The sequence below is a fragment of the Petaurus breviceps genome, unplaced genomic scaffold, assembly GCF_028583685.1.
Source record: "Petaurus breviceps papuanus isolate PSGF00001 unplaced genomic scaffold, PetGlider_PUasm1.0 220, whole genome shotgun sequence".
Lineage (NCBI taxonomy): Eukaryota > Metazoa > Chordata > Mammalia > Diprotodontia > Petauridae > Petaurus > Petaurus breviceps.
This window is the reverse complement of record NW_027185876.1, coordinates 4900651-4926166: the sequence shown is the minus strand read 5'-3', so window position 1 is coordinate 4926166 and position 25516 is coordinate 4900651. Positions and strand designations below refer to the sequence as shown.

Below are 25516 nucleotides of genomic sequence, written 5' to 3'. Positions count from 1 at the left end.
CGGGCACACTCATATATATACACACATACACACACTACTACTATTGCTGCTGCTGCTGTTACTACTACTACTACAATCACTAATATTTATATGGTGCTTATTTTGTGCCACATTGTGCTAAGTGCTTTATAATTATATCTCATTTGATCCTCACAACTACCCTGGAAGTTAGGTACTATTATTATATCCTCTTGACAGATAAGGAAACTAAGTCCAACAGAGGTTAAGTGACTTGCCCAGGATCACACAGATAGTAAGTGCCTGAGGCTAGATTTGAACTCAGGTCTTCCTGACTCCTTAAGAATAGAACCTTTTGGGGAGGCTAGGTGGCACAATGAATACAGCACTGGCCCTGGAGACAGGAGGACCTCAGTTCAAATCCAGCCTCAGACATTTAACATACACACACAAAAAAAACTAGCCATGTGACCTTGGGCATGTCACTAAACTCCAACTGCCCTATCTTCTCCCCTCGAAAAAGAAGAAAAAAAAAGGATAGAACCTTTTTTTCCTAAAAATGAATTTAAAGGGTAGGTCAGCCTCCAGTTGATACCAATTGAGCTACATGTGATGAAGAGGGCTGATCTGATAGTTTAAGTGACAAAACAAAGAAATTTAAATTTAATTTAGAGACTCTACAACTTCAGTAAAGCCCATGAGTTTGACATGGCCAAGAGGCTGCTTGGAAGTTGGGAAGGACTTTTTGGGAGCTATACTTTTAGCCACTTGAGTATGAAGTTAACTGACCCACTGGCTCTCCCCGCCCCAAGGAGCTCTGGACTCTGGACTCCCGTGGACCAGGTTCATTCCTGGGGAAGTCTGGCTGCCAAAAGTGGGGAGTCAGTTTCTACCTATACTATGTGCTTTATATGCCACCCCCTCCCCCCCAGAATGGACCTAGAGTCAGGAAGACTTGAATTCAGACCTAGCCTAGACAACACTGGGCAACTCCCTTCACATCTGTTTACCTCTGTTTTCCCAACTGTAAAATGAAGATAATAGCAGCATTTGTCTTGCAGGGGCGTTGTGAGGGTCAAGTGAAATATTAGTAAAATGCTTAGCTGGGCACACAGCACACAGTAGGTGCATAATAAATACTTATTTTCTTCCCTTCCTCTAGAGGTCATCTTTTTTTAAACATCAAGCCTTTATTAAGTACCTACCATGCTAGCAGATATTGTGCTGGGACACGTAGACATAAATCAAATAGCCCCCACCCTCAAGAAGCAGAATCACCCTCAAACCAGCCTGCCAAGGCTTCCTACCTCCAAAGGCAGTGCTGGGGCAATGCCTTCCCCCCAGCCCCGTTCCCTCCTAGGGGGATCAGGAAGCAGAGATTCAGAGCTGGATGGGAACTGAGAGGGCATCTATTCTAACCCCTGCATTTTACAAGTAAGGAAACCCAGGCTTCTGCAGGTGAACTGACTTGCTCAAGGTCACACAGCCGAGCAGCCTCTCAGGGACTCACAGATCTCAAGCACTCCCCACTCTCCCCTGGGGCCATGGGGTGTCCTGAGCTCTGCTGATCCTGCTGCTGCTTCAGCTTCGGGGCTGACAGGGGCCAACCCACAGCTTCAAACAGAGCGTCAGGCCTCTGGGCTCCTTCAGCTGAGCTGAGGCATCAGTTCCACCAGAACCTGGCTGGAAGCTGCAAACCCCATTGCGCAGCTCCTGACAGAGGCAATCTGTTAGGGTCCAGAATCTTTTTAAAGGCCCTGAGAAGCTCCCAGGTGATCTCAGAGCCATGAAGGAGCCCAGGTGGTCCAGGGGAGAGAAGGCTAACTTGGAGACAGGAAGAGCTGAGTCTGAATCCCACCTTAGACACCAGCAGTGTGGCCCTGGACAGGTCCCCTTTCCACTCCCAGCCTCAGTTCTTGAAAGGTAAAACAGGAATAACAATAGCCCCTACCTGCCAGAGTGGCTGTGAGGTTCCAATGAGATAACCTGCATAAAGCCCTTTGCAAAACCTTAAAGTGCTCTACAAGCATCGGCTCTTGTTTGGGGATCGCTGATTGAGAGCTGCAGGAACTTCAGAGGTATCCAGGCCCATGCCCTCATGTTACAGTGAAGAGCCTGGGGCTCAGGGAGCATTTTTCCCATCCACCAAGACACTTTTCTGAACTGGGAACAATCTTTGAAGCAAAGCTTAGGTCTGGCTCATGTCTTGGGTTTCCCAAAAGGAATTAGTAGGTTCCCTTTTGGAAAGGTACTTAATGTACAAAGCAGATTAGGTATAGGGGCAGCTAGGTGGTTCAATGGAGAGAGTAGAGTCAGGAAGACTCATCTTCCCGAGTTCAAATCTGGCCTCAGACACTTCCTAGCTGTGTGACCCTGGGCAGGTCACTTAACCCTGTTTGCCTCAGTTTCCTCATCTGTAAAATGAGCTGGAGAAGGAAATGGCAAACCACTCCAGTATCATTGTCAAGAAAACCCCAAAAGAGGTCACAAAGAACTGGACATTCTCAGCAACAAGAGATTTGGCATAGAACAGCCATTTACTTCCTCTACCACAAAAGACATTATTCAGACACAAAAGAATCCTAAGCACCAATAGACAAGAATTTACAACACAAACTGGCATTTGACTTTTACCTTGAATATGCTGCTCCGCAGATCATCCAAACTAATTTTCTGGCTAGCCTCATCCACTGAATTCACAAAATTCCCAACACAGCCCCTAAGCTCAATAAGACCATCTCTGGCCAGCCCCTTAGTCATTCATAGCGGCTTGTGGATAGAGAGTGGGTCTAGAATTAGGAAGACCTGATTAAATTCTGGCCTAGGTGACTCTGGGCAAGTCACTTCTGTTTGCCTTAGTTTCCTCTGCTGTAAAATGGGGATAATAACAGTACCTGGCTTACAGGGTTGTTGTGAGGGTCAAATGAAGCAATATTTATAAAAAGAGCTTCAAGTAATGCCTAAGAGAGACAAGGTGCTTATTAAATGCTTAGTTCTTTTCCTTCCTTCCCTCAGCTCTCAGGATTGATGTTTGGTCACCTGTGCTCAGGGAAGGAAAAAAGCAGGAAAGTCAGCCCGCTCCACCCAGATTAACGCAGATACTTATACATAGCTGGGGAATAGAGGGTAGGCAGAGAAGACATTCCCTCCCTCAATCACAGAAAGCCAAGGAAGATCTGTCAGAGTCCTGAGCCCCAGGTTTAGAAAAGAGGAAGAAGAGAGAGCAGGCTGAAGTTTTCCACTGCCCGCCTCCACTACAGGGAGATGACACATGGTCGATAACCAGAAGCCTCTGGATGCATCATGGCTCAAAACACACATCTAAGAAAAAGCCATCCTATGGCCCAGCATGCTCCAAGGCTCTACTACAATCCAACGCCCCCCTTCCAGCTATAATTTAAAATGTTAAAAAAAAAATGGTTCACTAGAATAAAAATGTGTTAAAATATGATGACTTAGAGATTTAGAGCTGGGAGGGAGCCCATCAGTCATCTAGTCCAACCCTGTTATCTTCTGGATATAGAAGCAGAGGCCAGGGAGGTTCACTGACATGCCCAAGACTCAGGTAAGAGAGAGTCAGGATCTGACCCAAGGTCCTCGGATCCCAGAGACTCGGGTGGTTGCATCCCGGCTAAATCCCGAGGCCTCTTGTAAAGGCAATCATCAGGAGAAGCTCCATCCCACTACCAAGGTCCACTGCAATCTTTTCAGGGAGAAACAAGGAGTTTCTTAAAAGAAAATTTTGTTTTAAAATATAATTCAAAGTAGCAATATCTGGGCTAGTGCTGCAGTGCAAAAAAACTCCACCAAAGGGCGCCAGAAGACAGAAGAAAACTGTTCTGACATATCAACCAGCAGAAAACAGAAAGCTGAGGGTGGTTCAGAATGGAAGGAGACCTGAGAACAGTAACCTTCCACCTGCCCCCTTCTTTCCTTCGGTGTTCTGTATTAACCCAGTAAAGCTACATGTATACCTTACTTAAATTCAGTCAATCATTCCCTACTTAATTAGCAGCTCGCCCTGTGTCTGGGCAAAGAGGAAACTGTCCAGGACCCATAGATGGGGTCAGTCAGATTCAATCAACTTTTACAAAGTGTTGACCATGTGCCCGGCTCCAGGCTAGGCTCTGGGGATAAAGAGATGAGAAAAGAAATATCCCCTAGCCTCAGGCAGTTTCCATTCTGCTGGGGGATGTGACAGGTACAGAACTAAGTATGATATATGCAAGACAGACAGAGAGATCACCGAGGGCTGTGGAAATGGGGCAGTCTTCCTAGCAGAGGAAGCACATTGATGGAAAATAAGGATTCTATGTGGAAGGGGCGATGTAAAGGTCTTTGTTCAAACAACATGATGAGGCTCAGAATTCTTTTAAGTGATGGGGTGGCTAGATGGCGCAGTGAATAGAGGACTGCCTGGAGTCAGGAGGACCTGAGTTCAAATGTGACCTCAGATACTTGACACATACTTACTAGCTGTGAGATCTTGGGCAAGTCACTTAATCCCAACTGCCCTGCCCTCTCCCCTCCAAAAAGCAAAAAAAACAAAAAAAAATTCTTTTAAGTGCTTTGAAGTGAACAGATACAGTTGATTTTGATTTATTTTCATAACCTATAGTAGGTGAATAGGAAGACTTAATGTTTGTTGAATGAATATAGAAATGGGGACCTTAAGAAAACTTTCTTAGGCCATTTCCCAAGATGTTTACCAATTATGAAATCATTCAATAAATATTAAGGCTTCTCATCCACCCAGCAAGGGGCAATGGCTTCCTTTGTGAACCTAGACTAAACTGACCACGTTCTAATTCATAAGGTAATTTATCAATCTTCAGAATTCTCTCAGGAGCTACAAATCTCTATTCAAAGAGATTGTTCTTGGGAGTTAGCACTGGAAGGAACTGCAGAAATCATGGAGTCCAATCCCCTCATTTTACAGATGAGGAAACTGCAGCCCAAGAAGGGGAAGTGATTTGCTAGGTTGGCATGGGAATGCAAACCCAGTGTCCCTCCTCCAAGCCTGTGTTGTTTCCATTCTACCACCCTGCTCCCCCTGGTCCCAAGGGGCTGAGTTTATCTCTTCTCATCTTCTCCCCACTCCCCCAAACCAGAATCCTGCTCTCTGACCCTTCTTGTCTTCACTGGTAACTGTCTAGCCTTCTTACAGGCAGGAAATGACCTTTCCACTCTTAACAGGTAGCAAGCCGTCAAACCGATACTTGGTCCACGATGGAAGCATTCACACTGTCCAGAGATCCCCTTTTTACCAGGACATAGTCCTCACCATTGGGGGCTGGAATGTGGCCATATGGAAAGAAGGTGTTCCTGTAAGTTATGTGCATAATGGCTGAGCAAAAACTGTGGGTGTGTTGTCCCTGGTTATTGAGAAAGAACAATACACGAGCTGCTCTCACATCATAGCGCCTGTGGGGCACAACTTATGGAAACGGCAGCAGATGGCCAGGGCCACAGATTGCAAGCAGATCCATCCAGAGCTTTTCAAAACAACTCCTCCTTTTATCTCCTTAGAACTACTTTTATAAATTTCTCATCTAGGTGGAACAAAACAACATTCAGAATTCCCACTTTACAATCTAACTGGCCTGCTTATTCTCTGAGACTCTGGACTTTCTTCCTTGAGGCTTTGTGAGAGATTTGGCTGGCTTTTGCACCCCTTGCCTCCGGTCTCCCATCCCCACTAGGAACATTGCCATTAGCCTCTTTGTCAGCACTGGGACCAGGGATAGCAAGATCAGTCTGGTACCATATCAATCAATTCATCAGTCAACAAGCATTAAATGTCAGACACTGTGGAATATGAAGAAAGAAAAAGAACAGAAATAGTCCTTGCCCTCGAGGAGCTTTTATTCTAACAGAGAAAACAACACAGAAATACACAGACAAGCACAAGGTACAGACAAGCTAGGGACAGAGTAGAGAGAAGGGCAAGGAGGAGATGAAAGTGCCAGGCAGGCTCCAGAAGCAGGGAATACCAGAGATCAGAGCAAACATGCTTGGGCAAGAGAACTAAGGGAAACAAGGCAAGGCCAGAGTCCCCACCCCAAAGAAACCTTGAAGCCAGCTGATCTTCAGTCTCAGGAACCTGGCTCATATATGGTCCTTTCTGGGGCATTGGCCAATCCCAGGCCTTCATTATTTCAGGTGGGTACAGCTGGCTGGAGAGCAGGCTGAGGAAGCAGAAAGGTGGGTGGGTCCTGACACACTTCTCTTGAGGAAAGATCCTAAGTGATATTCCAACTATCGCGTTTGTTATGGAGGGGAAGAAAGAGAAGGATCTCCTAAGGGAGGGCGGCCAAACTGGTCACAAATAGTATTTATGAACCCCATGGCAATTCTTGGCTACTTTGCACTTGGAGACTTGTTCCCTGACTTTGGCCTGGGTCTGGTGAGGGTGAGCAGCGGTTAGCTTCCATGAGGATTGACCGAAGAGTTTTCACCCTCTGGTGCTGACTACGGGGGCTGAGTGGAGATTCCAGTAGCAGCTGAACCCCTTCTGACTCCTGTTTGTCAATTTTGGATGGATAAGGCCAGTCATGGGTTGTGTGCCCCCATTAAAGTGTGAACTCTGAGAGCAGGGGCTGGCTTGCTTGTCTTTCAGCATTCCCAGTGCTCAGGAATTCCCAGGGTCAGGAAGGCTCGAGCTTCCATTCCATTCCGTTAGGAAGGCTGAGATCAGAATAAGGAATCAGAGCCCAGAAAACGAAGAATCAAACCCTGCATTTCTTTATTAAACTGAACCCTGAGGAAGGACGTCAGAGGAGAATATTAAGAGCATATGATAATGGTCATAATGAACTCTTGTTGAATGGTCCCAAATCAAAATTTAAGACTTCACTTGTAGAATCTTCAAGAAAACTTTAGATCTGCCATTCAAAATCATCATTTATTACATCTGACAAAAGCAAAAGCTCGAAGCTTCTCTTAGTATTTACGTGGGGTTTTGTCTCTTTCTTTTCAGCAAGGACCACTCCTCCAGTCATCCTGCTCAACAAGAAGGTACACAGCCGGACACTGGTCCTTGACAAGGCCAGGAGTCTTCTTTGTCGGCAAAGAAGACGGATACATTGATGTTTGGGACCTGCTGGAGAAAACCCACGAGCCTGCCCAGACACAAAACATATGCATAACCTCAATCATGTACATCAAACCGTGGATATTCTCCAGTAGGTTAACTCTGAAAAAGAGACAACCCAAGCTCATCTTGCTCTTTATAAATAAATAATAGCTGGCATTAGGGGTTGACAAAGTGAGAAGCAATAGGGTGCAACGGTCAGAGGGTCAGTCTCAAAGCCAGCAGGACCACGGGTGAAGTACTGCTTCTGATGCCTACTGGCTCTGGGAGTCTTGGCGGGTCACTTTGACCTCCTAGGGCTTTGGGCCCCTTTTAAGGCTAATCACAGGTCTGGTGTCTGTCCCTGTCCCAATGAAGGCTTACAACAAGTGCAGGTATCTCAGCTTTATTCTACCAATGAGGAGACTGAAGGCAAATGACTAGTCCTTGCTCACACAGCATGGGGCAGGGATTTGGACTCATTTCCTGATTTCAAGTTCAATAAACTTTCCATTGGGCCGGCACTCCTTGTTAACCTATTAACAAGGGTGTTTTAAAGTGATCTTACTTCATCATAATGTAGGAAGAGGCTGTAAAATGGTCTTCTGTCCCTTCCTACAGGAAGTCATATGATCCATCCCTAACAGATTAAAAACTCATCTGTTTTTAAAGACTTCCAGACAAGGAAATGCCACAGCCTCCCTCCACAACACATTCCGAGGTTTGACAAGTCTCCAGTGTTAGAAAATTACCCAACCTAAATCCCTCCCGTGATGAGCTAAGCATTGTGACTTTCCCATCCATTCTGGAAGGTGAGTGTGAAAGATGGCTCCCTCCTCCCTGAATGTGAATGACTCAGGCCTTGAAATGCACAAAACGAAGAAGCCTAGGGAGTACTTTGCCCAATTCACTTGTCTCCAAACTATGGCAGCCGCCTTCTTTCCTGGCCCCCAGCCTGATGCAGACTCTTGAATGGAAAGGGTGAGTGTGGGACCAGCTGTGGCTAGCCCTCCTGCACATTTCTATTGTGCTCTGTACCTGTTCAAAGAGCTTTTACATGAGAGGCGCATTTGACCTTCACAGCCAGTCTTTGAGGAAGGGCAGAAGTTATTTGTCCCATTTTAGACCTACTTGTCTTAAGGCTGGAAGGAACCTTAAAGAGCCTTCACTCGGTCTGAAATGAATCCCCTTACCTGGCTTCTCCTTGAACATTTCCGGTGACAGGTGGCCCACTGCACCACTTGTCCCCTGATCTGTCCCAGGCTCCACCATACTTTCCAGCCACCAAGTTTACAATCTTAATCTCACCCTCCTCACTTTCATTCACCCCACAAATTCTATCAGATGCCAAATCCTGCTGTCTCTCACACTCACCCAGGCATCCCCTCCCCCCACAATGGACATCCTCATCACCATTCACCAGGACTACTGCCCCTGCCAGCCAAGTGGTATCTCACGTGCCTCCCCACTCCAGCCTACCCTCCATTCAGCCATCAAAGGGATTCTCCAAAAGTGCAGATCTGACTCTTTTCTCTTTACTAAGTAAACTCTGGTTTACTATTACTGTCATCTCCCAGATCAAATATTTAAAACTGTTTATGATCTGGCCCCTTCCTCCTCTTTACTTCCCTTCCTACGATCCACAATCCCCTCATGCCGGCCTCCCTGCAGCCGCTCAAACATGTAGCTCCATCTCCTACCTGCCAGCCTTTCCACTGAGAGTCGCTCCTGACTAGAAAGACTCACCTCTCCCCTGTCTCTTAGATCACCTGGTTTCCTTCCAAGACTCCACTCATGTATCACCACCTAGAGGTCATTCCCACTTCCCCCAGCTACTGGTATCTCCCCTTATATGCACGGTGACTTCCCTGAGTCTAAGTTCTTTTAGGGCAAAGGCTATGTCATCTATGTCCTTGTATCCCCAGCATCTAGCACACTGCCTGGTACACAGCAGGCGCTTAATAATTTCTTGTGGATCGGCTGATCAGGAAATTTTTCCTTGAACTGAAGCCAGTCTTTGTTGCCCAATGGTGAAAAGCACTGGAGGTCTTGCCCCTGGCACTAGAGGGCAGCTGGCTAACATCACTGCCAAATGATGTAACTGTGATTTGAGTACTTGAGGACAGAAATGGTGCCCCCCAACCCCACATCTCCTTACCCTAGACCAAACATTACTAGACTCTTCAACCAATCTTCCTACGACACAGCTTCAAGTCCCTTCATCATTCTTGTTTCCTTCCGCAAGACAATGCTGCAGGTGTGTCCAAGGCCCTCCTGGGGTCTGGCCAATGAGGAGTGACCTCCATGTTTCAGACGGGGTCTACAGAGCATTGCTGTTCTTGGCGAGGACATTGTGCTTCTCATAGAGCCCCCAGTGAAGCCCGACACTACTCTTTGGGCTGCTCACCACTGACACAGAGTGTCCCTCTTGTTGGCATCCAGGCCAAGGCTTTGCATGTCCCAGGCAGAAGCCGCCAGGCTACTAGTCTGCCAATCCCTAACCCCAGTCAGCAAACAGACACCACGCACCAGGCTATCCTGAAATCATTTCCCCATCTGCACCTGTTTCCAGAAGCAGCTGACAGATGTGGAAATTCCCAAAGTCACAGAGTTGGGGGTGAATCAGGGATGAAGAACTGTTCTCTGTTCTCTTTTCAACTAGACTCAAGGTTTCGCTGCCATTGAGAACTGCAGTAGTGAAGCCTGGTCTCCTGGGGCAGATCAGCGTCAGTTAGGTGACGTCCCTCTCCAGGCTGCTTCCTACTGAGGTGTACATGATGGTACAAAGGTTTGCAAAGTGCAGCCCCAATAGAGCATTTTACAGGTGAAGAAACTATGGCAGAGAGAGGTCATAGACTTGCCTGGGGCCCTAGAACGAATTTGTGTCTGAGGCAGAATTTGAATCCGCCTCTTCAGGACTCTAAGTTGAGTTGTTCTCTCCATGACTAAACACCCCCCGCCCTTCACGTCTCTTGGGTCCTAGTTCTCTGCTACAGAAGCAGCAGCACAGAAGCCCTAATCCGAACCCATTCTGTGATGCTGAGGCTAGTAAATCGTAGCAGAACGCCTCAGGACCCCAGCAAACAATGAACCAGGGTTGCACCCTTCCCAGGCTCCCCAGCCGGGGATGGGCAGTGTCTGTTAGGAACATCCTCTGCCTTTCTTTTCTAGGCTAAGTAATTCTGTCTCTTTAGCCTTCCCTTCCCTCTAGAACACATTTTTCACTCTTTTGATCTTTATGTCTATGCACTGAACTCCTATCGGTTACTTTGATTAGTCAGATAAATAATTTGGGGGGCATTCTGCATAAAGTTTCTTTTATTTTTTTTTAAACTAATGCTGGAAGACTGAACCACAAGGAACTCCAGGGTGAGGAAACTCCCTTTCCCAATGTGGCTGAGCACCCTCTCCACAACTCAGGCTGCTATTCAATTGTTTCAGTCATGTACGACTCTCCATGACCCCATTTGGGGTTTTCTTGGCAAAGATACTGGAGTGGTTTGTCATCTTCTTCTCCTGCTCACTTTACAGATGAGAAAACTGAGGCTGGACTGGAACTCAAGTCTTCAAGACTCTATCCACTGCACCTGTCTTCCCTGTCACCACCTAGCTGACCTGTTCTCTGCAATTTATAGACTTACATTTATATTATATAGTCACATATAATATCTATTTATAATGCCTAGAGTAAGGAGGAGGATAAGTAACTTGCCCAGGGCAAGGAAAAAAATACATTAAAATGTTCTCAGGGGCATCTAGGAGTCGCAGTGAATAGAGCATTGGCCCTGGAGTCAGGAGGACCTGAGTTCAAATTTGACCTCAGACACTTAACACAGAAACGAGTCGTATGACCTTGGGCAAGTCACTTAACCCCAACTGCCCTGCCTTCCCCGCTTCAAAAAACAAAACAAAACAAAAAAAACTATTCTCAGAGATTAAAGATAATTCCTGGGAGAGAAATAGTATCCCTTTCTTTGGAGGGGTGGCCTGAATTTCTACAAGGTTCTCTAATTCTTAGCATGTTTGCAGTATTGCTTTTGTCCCAGAGATACATAGGCTTCTATTTTATTCCATTCCTCTACTCCCCTCTCAGAAAGATTAGATGTAGAAATTATCTGAATTACACCAACTTCCTTATGTTTTCCAGATCAGTCATCGGTAAGCTATACAGTACATGTGGTCAAGGTGTTTGCTACTTTTAATTAGTCCCAAATCCTAATTTTCCTAACTTTTCGATCACAAGAGTACAATCGATTTGAACGAAGGCTCCCATGGAGAAGAAAAGGAAAAAACAACAAATGTGATGAGTTGGTTTTTTTTCTTAAATGAAAATTCTATAGTAGCATCTGATGTTTTGTTTATACTTTAAAATCTCAGGGGGAAAAAATCTATTGCTCTGTAGGAGAGAAAGCAATGGGTCTGTTTGCTGCTTTGAAATTCCCCCGGATCATGGGAAGCTTATTTTTCCCTTTGAATCTTACAAATTAAAATATCCTCTAGAAGCATTCTTTGAAAATCTTCCCACATGTCCTTGTTAGCCTTCCCTTTGAGCACGTCTGTTATCTACCCACTGAGTCAGGATGGCAGGCTCACAGAGAAGCACAGACAAGGAAAGCGTGGTTCGAGGAAGGTTTGGGATGGCTGACAAAAGGTTTAGAATCTTTGTTCTGTTTCCCCAAACTGGCAAAACTGACTTCCATATGTCTATGTGGTCTCTGCTGTAAAACCCAATGAAGGCTCCATGACCGATGCAACCACATGTAGAAACATGAAGTCCCAGAGGAGAGTGCAAAACAGAAACACATGGACGTGTAGCTTCTAAAATTACTTTTTGTTTGCTAAGCTTTTCCCCTTTTTACAAATCTTTCAGCAAAGCAGCAATTTGTAGCCATAGCTGATTATTATGGAACCCTGCATATATTAGAGATTCCGTGGACACTGAGTCACCCTTCATCCAATGAGGTTGGTAATATTTTGCTTTGGGGATTTGGTGATTAGATATCTTGGAGGCATTATTTTTTAAAAAGTTGCTTTGGGTTCTTTTAGCTATGTACTTACTAAGTTTAGAAACAATGGGTAGCATCTCTGTTGTGTGGTTATACAGTCAGAAAATTCTAGAGTACAGGATCATAGATGTAAAAAATGGAGAGGATTGGAGAGGGCAGTGATAGAAGGGAGGGCAGAGTAGGGGAGGGGATAGTCAGAAGCAAAACACTTGAGGAGGGACAGGGTGAAAGGAGAGAGAGAGTAAATAGGGTGGCGTAGGATGGAGGGAAATACAGTTATCAATATTAACTGTGAAAAAAATTTTAAAGCAAGTTTCTCTGATTTCTCAAACATTTCTCAAACGTAAGAGAACCGAGTTATATTTATAAAAATAAGAGCCATTCCCCAATCGATAAACGATCAAAAGATAGGATCAGTTTTCAGATGAAGTAATCAAAGCTATCTATAGCCATATGAAAAAATATTCTAACTCACTATTGACTGGAGAAATATAAATTAAAACAATTCTGAGGTACTGCCTTATACCTATTAGATTAGCTAACAGGACAGAAAAAGGTCAATGACAAATACTGAAGGAAAAATCAGACATTAATGTGCTGTTGGTGGAGTTGTGAACTGATTCAACCATTCTGTAGAGCAATTTGGAACTATGTCCAAAGGGCTGAAAAATCATGCATACCCTTTACCTAGCAATATCACTACTTGGGTCTACATTCCAAAAGAGATAAAAAGACAAAAATGAAAAGAACCTATATACACAAAAATATTTATGGCAGCTCTTTTCTAGGGGCAAAGAATTGGAAATTGAGGGGATGGCCATCAATTGGGGAATGGCTAAACAAGTCGTGATATGTAATTATGATGGAATACTATTGCACTTTAAGAAAGGATGAGCAGGATTCTCTCAGAAAATCCTGGAAAGATTTGCATGGGCTTATGAAAAGTGAAATGTACTGGGTACAAACTAACTGCAATATTGTAAGATGATTGGCTATAAATGACTTAGCTATTCTCAGCAATATGAAGATCCAAGACAACTCTGAAGGAATTATGATGAAAAATGCTATCCATCCCTAGAGAAATAACTGATGGTGTTTGAACACAGACTGAACCATACATTTTTTTTCTTTATTTTTCTTGAGGCTTTTTGGGGGGGGATCCTATATTTTCTCTCTTTTTTTTTTCTTTTTGGAGAGGTAGGGCAATTGGGGTTAAGTGACTTGCCCAAGGTCACATGGTTAGTTTTGTGTTAAATGTCTGAGGCCGGATTTTAATTCAGGTCCTTCTGGCTCCAGGGCCAGTGCTCTATTCACCACGCCACCTAGCCACCCCTGGGTCTATATTTTCTTTCACAACATGGCTATTATGATTATCTTTTGCATGACTAAACACATACAACCTATGTTGAATTGCTTGCCTTCTCAATGGGGGTGGGGAGGGAGAAAGGAGAGAATTTAGAACTTAAAGTTTTAAAAAGAAATGTTAAAAATTGTTTTTACATGTAATTGGGGGAACAAATAAAATACAATTTACCTTAAAAAATAAAAATGGAAAGGACTCTAGAGACTGCCAAGTCGAACCCCTTCACTTTAGGAAGGAGAAGCCTGAAGCTCAGAGAGGTGAGGTGAGGCAGAATTCAAATCTTGGTCCTCTGACTCCATCATTTCTCTACTACACCATGTTGTGCTTGGAAGAGGTCTAATCACCAGTTGGTCTACCGAACCCTCCTCCTCCAAATAATCCCCACTAGAATTGACTCAGTGAGTCATTCAGTCAAACAGGGAATTTTCTCATACTTCATGAGTCAAGCAAACTATAATTGTGGTGGTGGAAGACCAAAGGAGAACGGAATTGACTTGAAGAGAAGAAGTGACTTTAAGAATCAGTAACTATTAAAGGAAGGATATGGAATATAACCAGCATGCATGAAGCTAACACGAAAGTCTAGTATCACTCGTCTCCAATGGATTGTAAGTACAGTGAGTCTATACTAGACTAACCTAAACTCCACAGATTTGAACCAAATGACAACCACCAACAGCTCACAGAGGTTCAAGTGTAACTTTTACTCCTTGGAGGAAAAAAGTGCTACTTATATTCACATCAAGCACAATTCAACATAAAAGGTCCTAGAGGGCAGCATTTCTCCCACGAGGAATGGACCTGTAAGGTACTTGGCAAAGTCACTGATATATACAGCTTTGGACAAGTTTGAGAATGTTTTTAAATCGTTATATGCTACTTATGATCTACCCAGAGCCTACAAAATGAGTAAAGCAAAGAAAAAGGACCTGGAAACTACTATCTCCACTCTAGAACTTCTAACGATCAAAGGCAATGTTGCCGAGCTTTGTGTTATCATTTGAAATGGAACTTCTGGATTATGCAGTTGTCTCTTTATGTTTTTGTTAACAGGTACAAAGCGTAAACAATTACTTTGACAGAGAGGTCAATCACCTGAGATATACAGAAAAACGCAAAGAAATCCGAGACAAGGAAAAAGAACAAATGCAGCTGGAATCAGAGAGAAAGAAAGTTGTGAGTGAACAAACCTTTTTTTTCTCTAATCTAGCCTTCTGTCCTTCAGCAATAAAAACTAGCTTTGGTAAGGTCCTCTTCCCCATCTTTCCTCAGGGTAAAGAGGCTATTTCTCAATCATTTGTCAGTCACTCATGAAAAAGGAAATACCAGTCTGATGCACTAGGAACTCTCACCCAATTTCCTATTGAGGATATTCTAATAAAAACAGAGAATTCCTTTGGGATACATTAAAGGGGCAGGGGTATTCTCTTTGTCTATATAAGATAACCAGTACCAGGAGGTGTGGAATGTTATGTATGAGGTGCAACAAGTGGGCCAGTGTGGCTGGATCACAGAAAGCATAAAGGAGAATAATGTGTAATAAGGTTGGTCAGACTGTCACACAGAGGAACATGTATTTTACCTTAGGGGCAACAGGGAAGCACTGACACTTCTTTTTTCTTTCTACTACATACAGCTTGGGTCTTTTGAAAGAATTTTTCCAATTTAATATGTAGTCTCAACAGTGTCCTGCTTCTCTGTGTCCCTTTCTGAACTTCCTTTTGCTTTCTTTGTTGTATCATTTAATGATTCGTTAATTTTTCTCTTTTTCTTCCTTTTAAAAAAAATAATAAAGTATCACTATCACTCTCCTGCCTGCTCTCACGTGGGGGTGGAGGGAAGCCTTCACTTGTAATAAGTAAGTTATAGGCACAAAAACCAAGTCAACAGAGCTCCTTGGGAAGGGGAAGTATACCCTGGTAAGATCTGTGCTTTAGGATTTTCACTTTGGCAAGCTCTGTGCATTGGAGAGGGGAAAGACTGGAAGCAGGGAGACCAATTAGAAGCTATTGAAATAGTCCAGGAAAGAGGTGATAAGGATCTAAAGTGGAGTGGTAGTTGTGGGAACAGAGAAAAGATATCAAGGATGTAGGAAGGAGAGATGCCAACTGATAGGACATGGGAGGGTGGGGAGAGAGCAAAGACTCAAGGCTGGGAAGCTCCACAGAACAAAGGTAGCTTGAGGGGGGCCTGAAGCAGGGAGAGAATGAGCTCTGCTTTGAACAGGTTGAGTTTCCAATGCCTACAGAACATCCAGACTGGAACTCAGAAGAAAGACTTGTGTGTCCCCCACCCAAACTTTAGTGCACTCAGAAATCTGGGATTCATCAGCATTGAGGTGATAGGTAAACCCATGGAAGCTGATGAAGTCACCAAATGAGAGTGCAAAGTAAAAAGGACTCAGGACAGAGCCTTAGGAGATGCCTGGAGTTAGAGGCAGGATGGGAACGGCAAATGACCCAGCAAAGCAGCTGAGAGGAAGCAACAGACAAGCTGGAGTAGGAAGAAAGTACAGTGTCACAGAACTTGAGTGAGAAGAGGACATCAGAGAGGAAATGAAGTCAAGAAGTAGGGTGGAAGCATCAGCAAACACAAGAAGAGTCCCACCATAAAGAACAGGACGTAAACTAAGAAGAGAAGGAATCCAAAACATCTGCAAGCAAAGCTTCAGAGAAAAATATAGCTTGGGGAAACATTCAACGAGAATTTTTGAAACAGATGAAGCAAGAGTCTTTTAAAAAAGAGTTAAAGTGTTTTTATCAGTGAAATGAGAGCATTTGAGGAAAAAGCTGGAAAAAAATGGCTATGGAAGAAAGAATTGGAAAGGGAATCAATGACTTGGCACAGTATGTATAAAACCTTGCCCAAGAAACAAATTCCCAGAAAATTAGTATGGAACGAACAGAAGCCAACTACATGTGATAGTAAGAAATATTAAAACAAAGTCAAAAGACTAAAAACATAGAAGAAAACATAAGATATCTCACAACAAAAACAGCTGACCTGAAAAAAAAAAAGATTGAGAAGAAAATTAAGAAACATTGGACTATCTGAATGCCATATCCAAAAAAAGAGCCTAGACATCGAATTTAAAGAAATCTTAAAATTACCCATAGCTCTTAAAATGAAAGGGCAAAGTGGAAACAGAAATAATCCACTTCCTTAAAGAAATCCCAAAATGAAAATTCCAAGGAATATCATGGCCAAAATCCAGAGCTCCTAGGTCAAAGAGAAAATACTGTAAACAGCCAAAAAGAACCTTATTATGCATATAGATCTCTACAGATTCTCAACATCTCCCTTAACACTTAATCAAATGTTTAATACGTGTTTGGCGATCCAATGATAATCCTACTATTTGATGAGATTATATCACCAAACACTATCGCAGACAACAACAATAGAATATGAAAGCTAAGATTTGCCCAAATGAGGCTGATTATAGTATCTGACATACTGGCTGAGAGACTCTGGGCAAGTTATCTAAATTCTCTAAGAAGGAGCCAAGAGGCTTTGAAATCACAGACCCAATCCTATCTCATTCTTTCCTAGTATAGATATTTCATGCAATGCACTATATTTTTAATATCATCTGCCCTTCTTTTGTTCTGAATATTTCACTCATTCCTTTTTTCATCATTATTGTGGTTTTGCAGAGAAGTCATTTCCCAATTCTTACACACCTAACAAATTAGTCTATCAATAAACAGGTACTGAGTGCCTACTACATGTAAGGCACTGTGCTAAACACTAGCTCACAATCTACACTCATCCCTTCTCCAGTGAGGAAAGACAGGTTAAGCCAGCTAAATAATCGGCTGGATAATGGAGCATAGGCATCCACAGGTAGGCCCCACGCCCCTGAGAATGCCCACTGATGACACTACCGGAAGCCAGGAACCTTGATCATGGCTCCAAAGCTGCCCACATAAATAACTCACAAGACTAGAGGGAGCAGAGATATTACAAGCTACACACACATGACGACAGAATGAGGAGAATGGCAAGTAATGATTTCTCTTTCAGCATTTTCCAGTGGCCAGGATGATAGACAGGAACCCAGAAAGATCTAAGGGATCATTCAGTCCAGGTGTTTTGTTTTTTTTTACCATATCTGGTGAAACCTATGGATCCTTTTTGTCAGAATAATGTTTTTAAATACATATAGCAAAATACAGAGAACTACAAAGGAAACTAATCATACTAAAATAATTATCTAAATGCTTTTTGATAAGAGTTCATAGACTCCAGTTTAAGACCTCCCCCAGATCTGATCTGACCCTTTCATTTCACAAGAGGAAACTGAGGAATAGAGAAAGGAAATGGCCTCTCCAAGATCACACAGAACCAGTATTCCAATCCAGGTCCCCTACCCCCAGGTCCTGCCTCTCTCCCTGCAATGAATTTCTAATTAATTAAGAGTAGTGATTAGTAACTTGGATCTGGGCTATCCTAGAACACAAAACCTAATTACTTTTAAAAATTAAAGTGAGTGAAAATTATTTTTTGTGCCCTGTGGCAGCTTGGGAAAGGGAATAGGTAAGCCAGGTTACAAAACCTGGAGGGACAGAGTATCCTAATTCCAGAAGGGTTACCTGCTGTGTGTGAATTGCAGAACAGGTCATTAGCATAAATATTAGCGTTACAAAGAGGTGTATGGGGTGTTCTGGGAGGACAAGCAGCTCTAGTGTGAGGGCTTACAGAGCCCTTTTCAGGGCTGCTCGTCTACCCTTAATGTCCACCTTTCACACAACTCTCACCTGTGGCTCTAAGAAGCTGCAGCATTCACACCCCATAAAGCTGTCTGCTTAAGCCAGGCTGAAGGTAACTGACAGGCCTCAAACCCCTCAATGAGTTAGGGGCATGTCTACCCTAGATGCAATAGGTAGATGGGGAGCTCTTAGAGCTTGGTCAGATATCCAAGATGCCAGGTCACCCACTACATCCAGGGCCATCGCCAGCAGTCCTGACTTTTGTCTTGCCACTGGACCTTCATGACTCTGGAAGAGAGTGAGGCTGATGACTCTGCACAACCCTGCCTCACTTGAATCCAATTCATGAGCAAGTCAAGACACCACCCTGTGATGTCACTGCTCCTCTTCAAAAACAAAGGACAAACAACACGTGTTAACAAAAAAGCAATTTTTTTTCTAGCTTTTACAAAAAAAAATTTGACTTCAGAAATCTGGCCTCAGACACAACACAAAAACTAGCCATGTGACTTTGGACAAGTCACTTAACCCCAATTGGCCTACCTTCCCCCCCCCCCCCCCCCCCCAAAAAAAAAAAATAAAATAAAAAACCCGCCCCCAAAAAAAAAAAAAAAACACCCCCCTTTGATTTTAAAAAATCATTTTACCCCAATCGCCCCCCCCCCCCCCCCCCCCCCTCCAAAAGAAAAAGCAAAAAAAAAATGACTTCAAAGGTAAAAAAAAATCTACAAACATCTCTGCTCAAGCCTTCTAAGTTGGTTTAAACGCAAAAAAGATATAAACATTTCCATTAGACAGCAGCAGCCTAGTGATTCCAATCTTCTCCTATGTCAGTACTTAACTTTAAACACCTAATGTGATTTTCCTTTCCTCTCTTTTGCCAGAAAGTTTTTCAAAAATCAAGAGAACAGATGGAAGCTGAGCTGAGGTTAAAATATGAAGAGTATCTGGAACTCGAAAAGGAAATACTTGGAAACCTCGGGATTAGCCATGAAACAGACAGAATCCCATCCTCATTTAGAGACCTCCTCTAAGCGGCCAATGCCTGGGGTATCTTTTTGAAGATTTCTCTACTTCAGGAATGTCTTTTCCCCCTTCCTTAGTAATGACTGGCTTCTGTATCAGTTTCCCATATTTAAACTGTACCTAAGATAAGTAGGGAAAATGAACATAAGGTTATATTCCTGTGTAAATGTAGATAAATTAACATTCACTAAAATGTCTCATTTTGACCAAGGAGCGAGACTGACTCTCTTTCATTCACAGCCCAGAGATTCTAAGCCTGCCCTGAAGAATTTGAATATGGGAATTATTTTAAAAGCATGGAAGCAGCTGCTCTAAAGGATGGGCTCTCACCTATCACCCCTTCCCCCAAGATGTAACCCCCAAAACAGAAACAAGAGTTGAGGCCAACCCTCACTCCTATCCGCACCAGTCAGTCAGTCAACAAGCATTTAAGACCTTGATCTAATGCCCAGTATTGTTCTAAGTCCTGGGCAGGAAAGAGCTTACATTCTAATGGGAGGGACAACATGGAAGTAATTGAGAAGGTTTATGTATAGAGTAGTGGGAAGGCCCTCTGAGAGAAGAAGGCATAAGAAGGAGGAAAGCTGGTCGTTTTCAGCCTGATAATCAGGAAGGTCTACCAGTCACTCTAAAGAGGTCGAATATAGACAAATGCTTTGCATTTCACCATTTAGTTCAGTCATAGCTGTCTGACATTCTATGTAAGGCATCAAGCTAGAGAATCTCGGAGCTCACCTCATCTAACGCGCTCCTACCGTCTCTACAAAACTTAGCCCCCCAATAATTATCTAGCCTTGGCTCCAGGGATTCCAGTAAAGGATCCCTGTCCAAAGGTTTCCCACTATTTAGACAGCTGTAAATTGTTAGGGAGTTGGGTTTTTTTCCCCCTGACATCCAGCCCAAATTGGCCCCTCTGCAACTTAGACCCATGGTTCTAAATGCCACCATCTGGGTCCAAGTAGAACACTGGGCCTAGTACTGAATATAAGCCTCCAGACACCGTCCTCCTCTCTTCTGGTGAGAATAATGGGGCTATCACCTCCCTAGTGGCCGATGGGGAACAAGTAGAAAGGGACAGGGCAAGCCACCCAAGCAGGTGTCTGAGTGGGTGCCATGGAGGAGGCTAGGCCACTCTCTCCTTCCTTGGTGCTTGTCTTGGCCAGCAGTTTGAGGTTTTGGTCTAAACCCATCTGCTGCTGGACTGCTGTCCAGTTTTCTCAACAGTTTGTGTCAAATGGGGAGTCTTTCCCCCAGTGACCAAAGCCTTTGGGTGTACCAAATGCCACAATGTTTGTTTTGCTTCTCGATCCGTTTTACCAATGATGATAACAGCCAGCTTTATATAGTGCTCATTAAGTGCCAGGCACCTTACAATTATTATCTCATCTGATCTTCACAACAACCCTGGGAGACAGGTGAGGAAACTGAGGCAAAAAGAGGTTAAGTGACTGGCCAGGATCTGACCCCAGGATCTGACCTCGGGTCTTCCTGACTTCAGCCAGGCCCGATGCTCTTATACCACTACCACTTAGCTATTTTTTTTAACCACTACCATATTGTTTTAATGATTAATGCTTTATAGGAGTCTTTGAGGTCTGGTACCAACGAGACGTCTTTACATCCCACTTTTTTTAATCTAACTTACCCAATTTCTGGGCAGCTAGGTGGCACAGTAGATAGAATGCCAGGTTTAGAGTCAGAAAGATTCATCTTCCTGAGTTCAAATCTGGTCTCAGATACTCACTAGCTGTGTGACCCTGGGCAAGTCACTTCACCCTGTTTGCCTCAGTTTCCTCATCTGTAAAATGAGCTGGAGAAGGAAATGACAAACCACTCCAGTGTCTTTGCCAAGAAAACCCCAAATGAAGTCACAAAGAATTGGATGTGGTTTAAACGACTGAACAACAAAAATCCTACTTCAATTAGGCCATCACTCCAGCAAGGCAATTATTCTATTTCTCACTAACTCATCCTCAGTGACAGCAAGTAGATGGAAAGGCACATAAGGGGAAAAGATTCAAGATGAGGGAATTCCATTCACTGTAGAACAGTCAGGGTTGTAACTGGTAGATGGATGCAGTAGGTGAAGATAATGGGGGTGAGAGAACAGGAGACAGGGGAGTGGGGGGGTGATTAAGCAATAAAAGAAAAGGCAGAGAAACAGGTAGTGGAAAATTTGTTAGTCATAGAGACAGGTGTGGGTAGTAGATGAAAAATAAAGCTCAAGGTGCGGCTAGGTGGCTCAGTGAATAGAGTGCTGGAGGGGCGGCCAGGTAGCACAGCAAGTAAGAGCACTGGCTCCAGTGTCAAGATGACCTGGGGATCAAATCTGGGCTCAGATACTCAGCACCACACCCAGAAATAACTGACTGTGTAACCTTGAGCAAGTTACTTAACTCCAATTGCTTAAAAAAAAAAAATTAGAGCGCTGGCCCTGGAGTCAGGAAGACCTGAGTTTAAATCCGACCTCAGACACTTAACACAAAACTAGCCATGTGACCTTGGACAAGTCACTTAACCCCAATTGCCCTACCCTCCCCCCTCCAAAAAAGCAAAAAGCTCAAAGTCTTCAAGGAATGCTGTTGCTGGACTAGAGTCAGAGGTGTAGGGTCCTAGCCACATTCACCTGCCTCTCAGGGGAGGCTGGGGCAGAGACAGTGGTCTCAGAGGGCACTGTACTGGGCCCTGCCCCGGAGCTTGCTGCTGCTGCTCCTGTGGATGTTCCCCTTTCTCCCAAGAATTATGAAATCTTAAGGAAGAAGCTGGAGACCTAAGGAACAATGATGATTTTCACCACTGCTGACAAAGAAAATCCTCTCACAGAAGAGAAAGGCAGAGAAAGTGAAGTGAACACTGGTTGAGACTCTTAATGTCTGAGAATAGTATTTCTATTTCTGAACTGTGATTTAAAATACAGGAATCCAGAGAACTGATGGGGACGCGTGCTGCCCACTTCCTGACGGAGAGATGATGGACTCGGAGTACGGAACAAGACACATATTTCTGGACACGACAAATGTGTGGAAATAGTTCTTGGCTGACTGTGCTCATTTGTTACAAGGATTATTTTTCTTTTTAAGGGGGGTGGTGAAGAGAGGAGCTAAGCTAATAATAGCATTGCCAAAAAAAGGGAAAGGAAAGGAAAAAAGAGAAAAGAAAAGAAGGCCACTGAAGCATTTTTTAAAATGTACAAATGAGAAGGAAGTTCAGAACTAAACAGACAAGTAGAACAGCTTTGAAAGTAGTATGTTGAATAGGGACAGCTAGACAGCTCAGTAGATAGAATGCCAGGCCTGGAGTTAGTAAGATCAGAGTTCAAATCCAACCTCAGGCATTGCACTTTGTGGCCTTGGACAAGTCACTTAACCTCTGTTTGACTCCAGGCCCAGGGCTCTATCCACTAAGCCACCTAGTCGCCTCATATTAAGTAGTTACTGAATGTCAAACATAGTGCTAAGCACTGGGGATACAAAAAAAGGGGGAAAACACAACCCCTGCTCTCATAAGAGCTCACATTGTAATGGAGGAGATTGGGCACACAACTATGTACCTACAAGATATAGCGAGAGAGACTGTATATATATGGACTATATATACATATATATGGACTGTGTGTATACACACACACACACACACACACACACACAGTAGATTCACACTAGATATAATCATATAGTGTGAATGGGAAGTCAGTTGCTGGGGGATGACAGGGAGGAGGAGACCTGAAAAGGTTTCAGTAGAAGGTAGGATTTGAGCTGATTTTTGAAGGAAGCTCCCAGAGGACTCAAGAAGGAAAATGTGCAGATTTTCCAAAATAAAAAAGAGAGAGCATGATGGAGTCCACAAATAGTAGGCCAGTGAGATCCACTGTGGCTTCTCTGTTTGCTTCTGATCAATAGGTTAGAAAATTTCCATAAACTGAATTCCCAGGATGGTCTTTTCTGGGTGAGCCCCTACCCTCATGCCTTCAGGTGCCTGGCTCTCTCTTTGTGTGGATATAGGTTGGTGAAATGCACCTGCTATAGCCTCTCCTTGGATTTCTTGGTCCTTACTAGGTCTAGTGTTATCTTTTTCATCTTTGCTGGAATTGTGCAAAGAATTGAATGGTTTTGCTTCTACTCTGTCATCTTTAAAAGCCTCTCTCCAATTGCTTCCCATCTTCCATTTTCTTCCAGGGCAGATGGGCTATATTATGCAAATTACTGAGAGTTGCATACAGTACAGGGCAGGGAGGTATGGAGGAGCCAAAGGTTGTCGCCAGTGCCATTAACATTGACTCAGAAAGAAAGAGTAACCCTTACCATATGGTAAAGATTCAGGTCTGTACTACATGTATGTCATATACACACATCAGAAAAATTAAAGGTCCTTTTCTCTCTCTCTCTCTCTCTCTTTTTTTTAAGCAGTTGGGGTTAAGTAACATGCTCAAAGTTACACGGCCAGTTTTTTTGTGTGGGTGTTAAGTACCTGAGGCCAGAACAGATCCCAGGTCCTCCCGACTCTGGGGCTGGCGCTCTTACTCACTACACCACCTAGCCACCCCAAGGTCCTTCTCTTTTGATAACTGCTATCTTCTAGTTCTCCAATTAAACTACTAGAAAGCAGGGCTTTGTTCCTAACCAGCACAACTCTACAAAATAAGTCGATGTATGGATTTTAATATCAAAGTAGTTTATTATCTCAACTGTAATTATGTTCATGTAAAACTAGAAAATTTAACATTCCAGATGCTATAGACTCCAAGACTGATATTTTTTGCCCTAACTTTTTCTTCCACAATACAAAAGCACTTAAAGTGCTTTTGCCAACTGTGTATATTACTCATTCTTTGACAGACGTTGGTACTAGTTGATTTAGATGAGATTTATTCATAATTTAGCTACATAAATTATAACATTATGACTTTTTCCTCATGAGAAATGGTTATAAAATTTAAACCGCAATCTTTTCTGGTCCCCAGATAAACATATTGTGTTTGTCTTTCAAGTGAAAAGCAATTATCACTCACAGGCCTTGCTGGGCCATATGTTGTACATCAGCTTTACTAATTTACTAATGTAAATAATTAACATCTCATTCTTATGAATACACCTCTCCTCCCCTTGGGGATGTGATTCTCCATAATGAAAGGTTCTGCCTTGTTGCTAGGTCTCAGTCACCTGGACAGAGACTATGGAACTGAATAGAGTTTGTAAAGCAGAAATTAAATATAACAGAGAGAGGGAGATTAAATGTGATGTGGGTGAATTCATTCTTTCCATGACTCACTGGATTATTTAAGAGCAACAAACTTGGGCAAAATGAGTATCCATCTGGTCAGGGGAGAAGTGAAAAGGTCAAATAAATTGACCCTTTGGAGGGTATCGCCATCAAAAAGGTTTTGTGAAATAATGATGCCAAAGTTGAGTAGTTTCTCAGGAAAAAAAGAATGAGAATTACAAAACCACAGCTTATAGCTGCTTCCAAATGTCTTGCCTTTCTTAATGAGAATGTTTATAATATGTGGAGAAGGTAAGGGAAATTAGAAAAATGTCTTTTTAAGAAAAACTCTACTACAATAGTCCTATTTGCAACAACAGCAATAGAACAGAAAACAGGTGTTTAAGTACTGTAAACTCACCTGTCTACATCATGGTGCCAGCCAGTTTTAACATCTGAAACAATGGGAGTGAGAACAGACCAAGATTTCCCTTTTCTTCGTGTCAACTAAGGATGAATTAGTGGATCTCTATAAGGACCTTGTCCTTAGAATAACTTTTAAAATAGCGTTGAATCTCAAAAAAAAGGGAACAAAATAAGTTTACCCCAGACTTGAGGCTCTGGGAGCTCCTGTTTGATTTGCAGCCTTTTAAAGAAGATTGAGAACAGGGGAAATGTCAGAGAGTTAAAAATAACAATCACAAAAACTCGAGCTCTTCAGCATTGATTACAAATATTTCAAAACAGCAAAGGAGCCATGTGTCCAGCAGGGTAAATTCCAACTCTTCCTACTATCACAGACTGAAATTCCTCTCTGCTTTAGAAACTGCAGCAGTTCCATCCAAAAATCTTTTACTGAGTGCCTACTATGTGCCAGGTGGTGGGCTAGGTGCCAGCATTACCCTCCCCCCCAAAAAACAACAAAACAAAACAAAAACAAAGGAAAAACAGTCCCTGCCCTCAAGAATCTTGCATTCTACTGGGACAATGAGGAATAACAGGGACCCTGAGGAAGCAAAAGGAGTCTGTGATTTCAGAGGCACAGAGAACTCTGTTTAGAAAACGTTTCTCTAACAGTACAGCTCTGTACTTTATAGGTGCTCTGAGGGCAGTGGGAGGTTAAGGCCAGGGTCAAAGAGCCAGGATGGGTCACAGGCAGGTCTTCCTAACTCTAAGGCTA

At 43.3% G+C, this 25516-nt stretch overlaps 1 protein-coding gene across 1 annotated transcript in view; it reads left to right on the top strand.

Moving 5' to 3' along the window:
* Positions 1-19347, top strand: part of DNAI3 (dynein axonemal intermediate chain 3) — a 77081-nt gene extending 57734 nt beyond the window's left edge. Inside the window, exons 17-21 of the mRNA XM_069094521.1 lie at positions 5155-5285; positions 6938-7142; positions 11901-11992; positions 14453-14575; positions 18996-19347. Of these exons, the coding sequence (XP_068950622.1) occupies positions 5155-5285; positions 6938-7142; positions 11901-11992; positions 14453-14575; positions 18996-19145 (701 nt within the window). The 3' untranslated portion in view covers positions 19146-19347. The remainder of the gene's footprint in view (positions 1-5154; positions 5286-6937; positions 7143-11900; positions 11993-14452; positions 14576-18995) is intronic.
* Positions 19348-25516: the final 6169 nt, after the last annotated feature.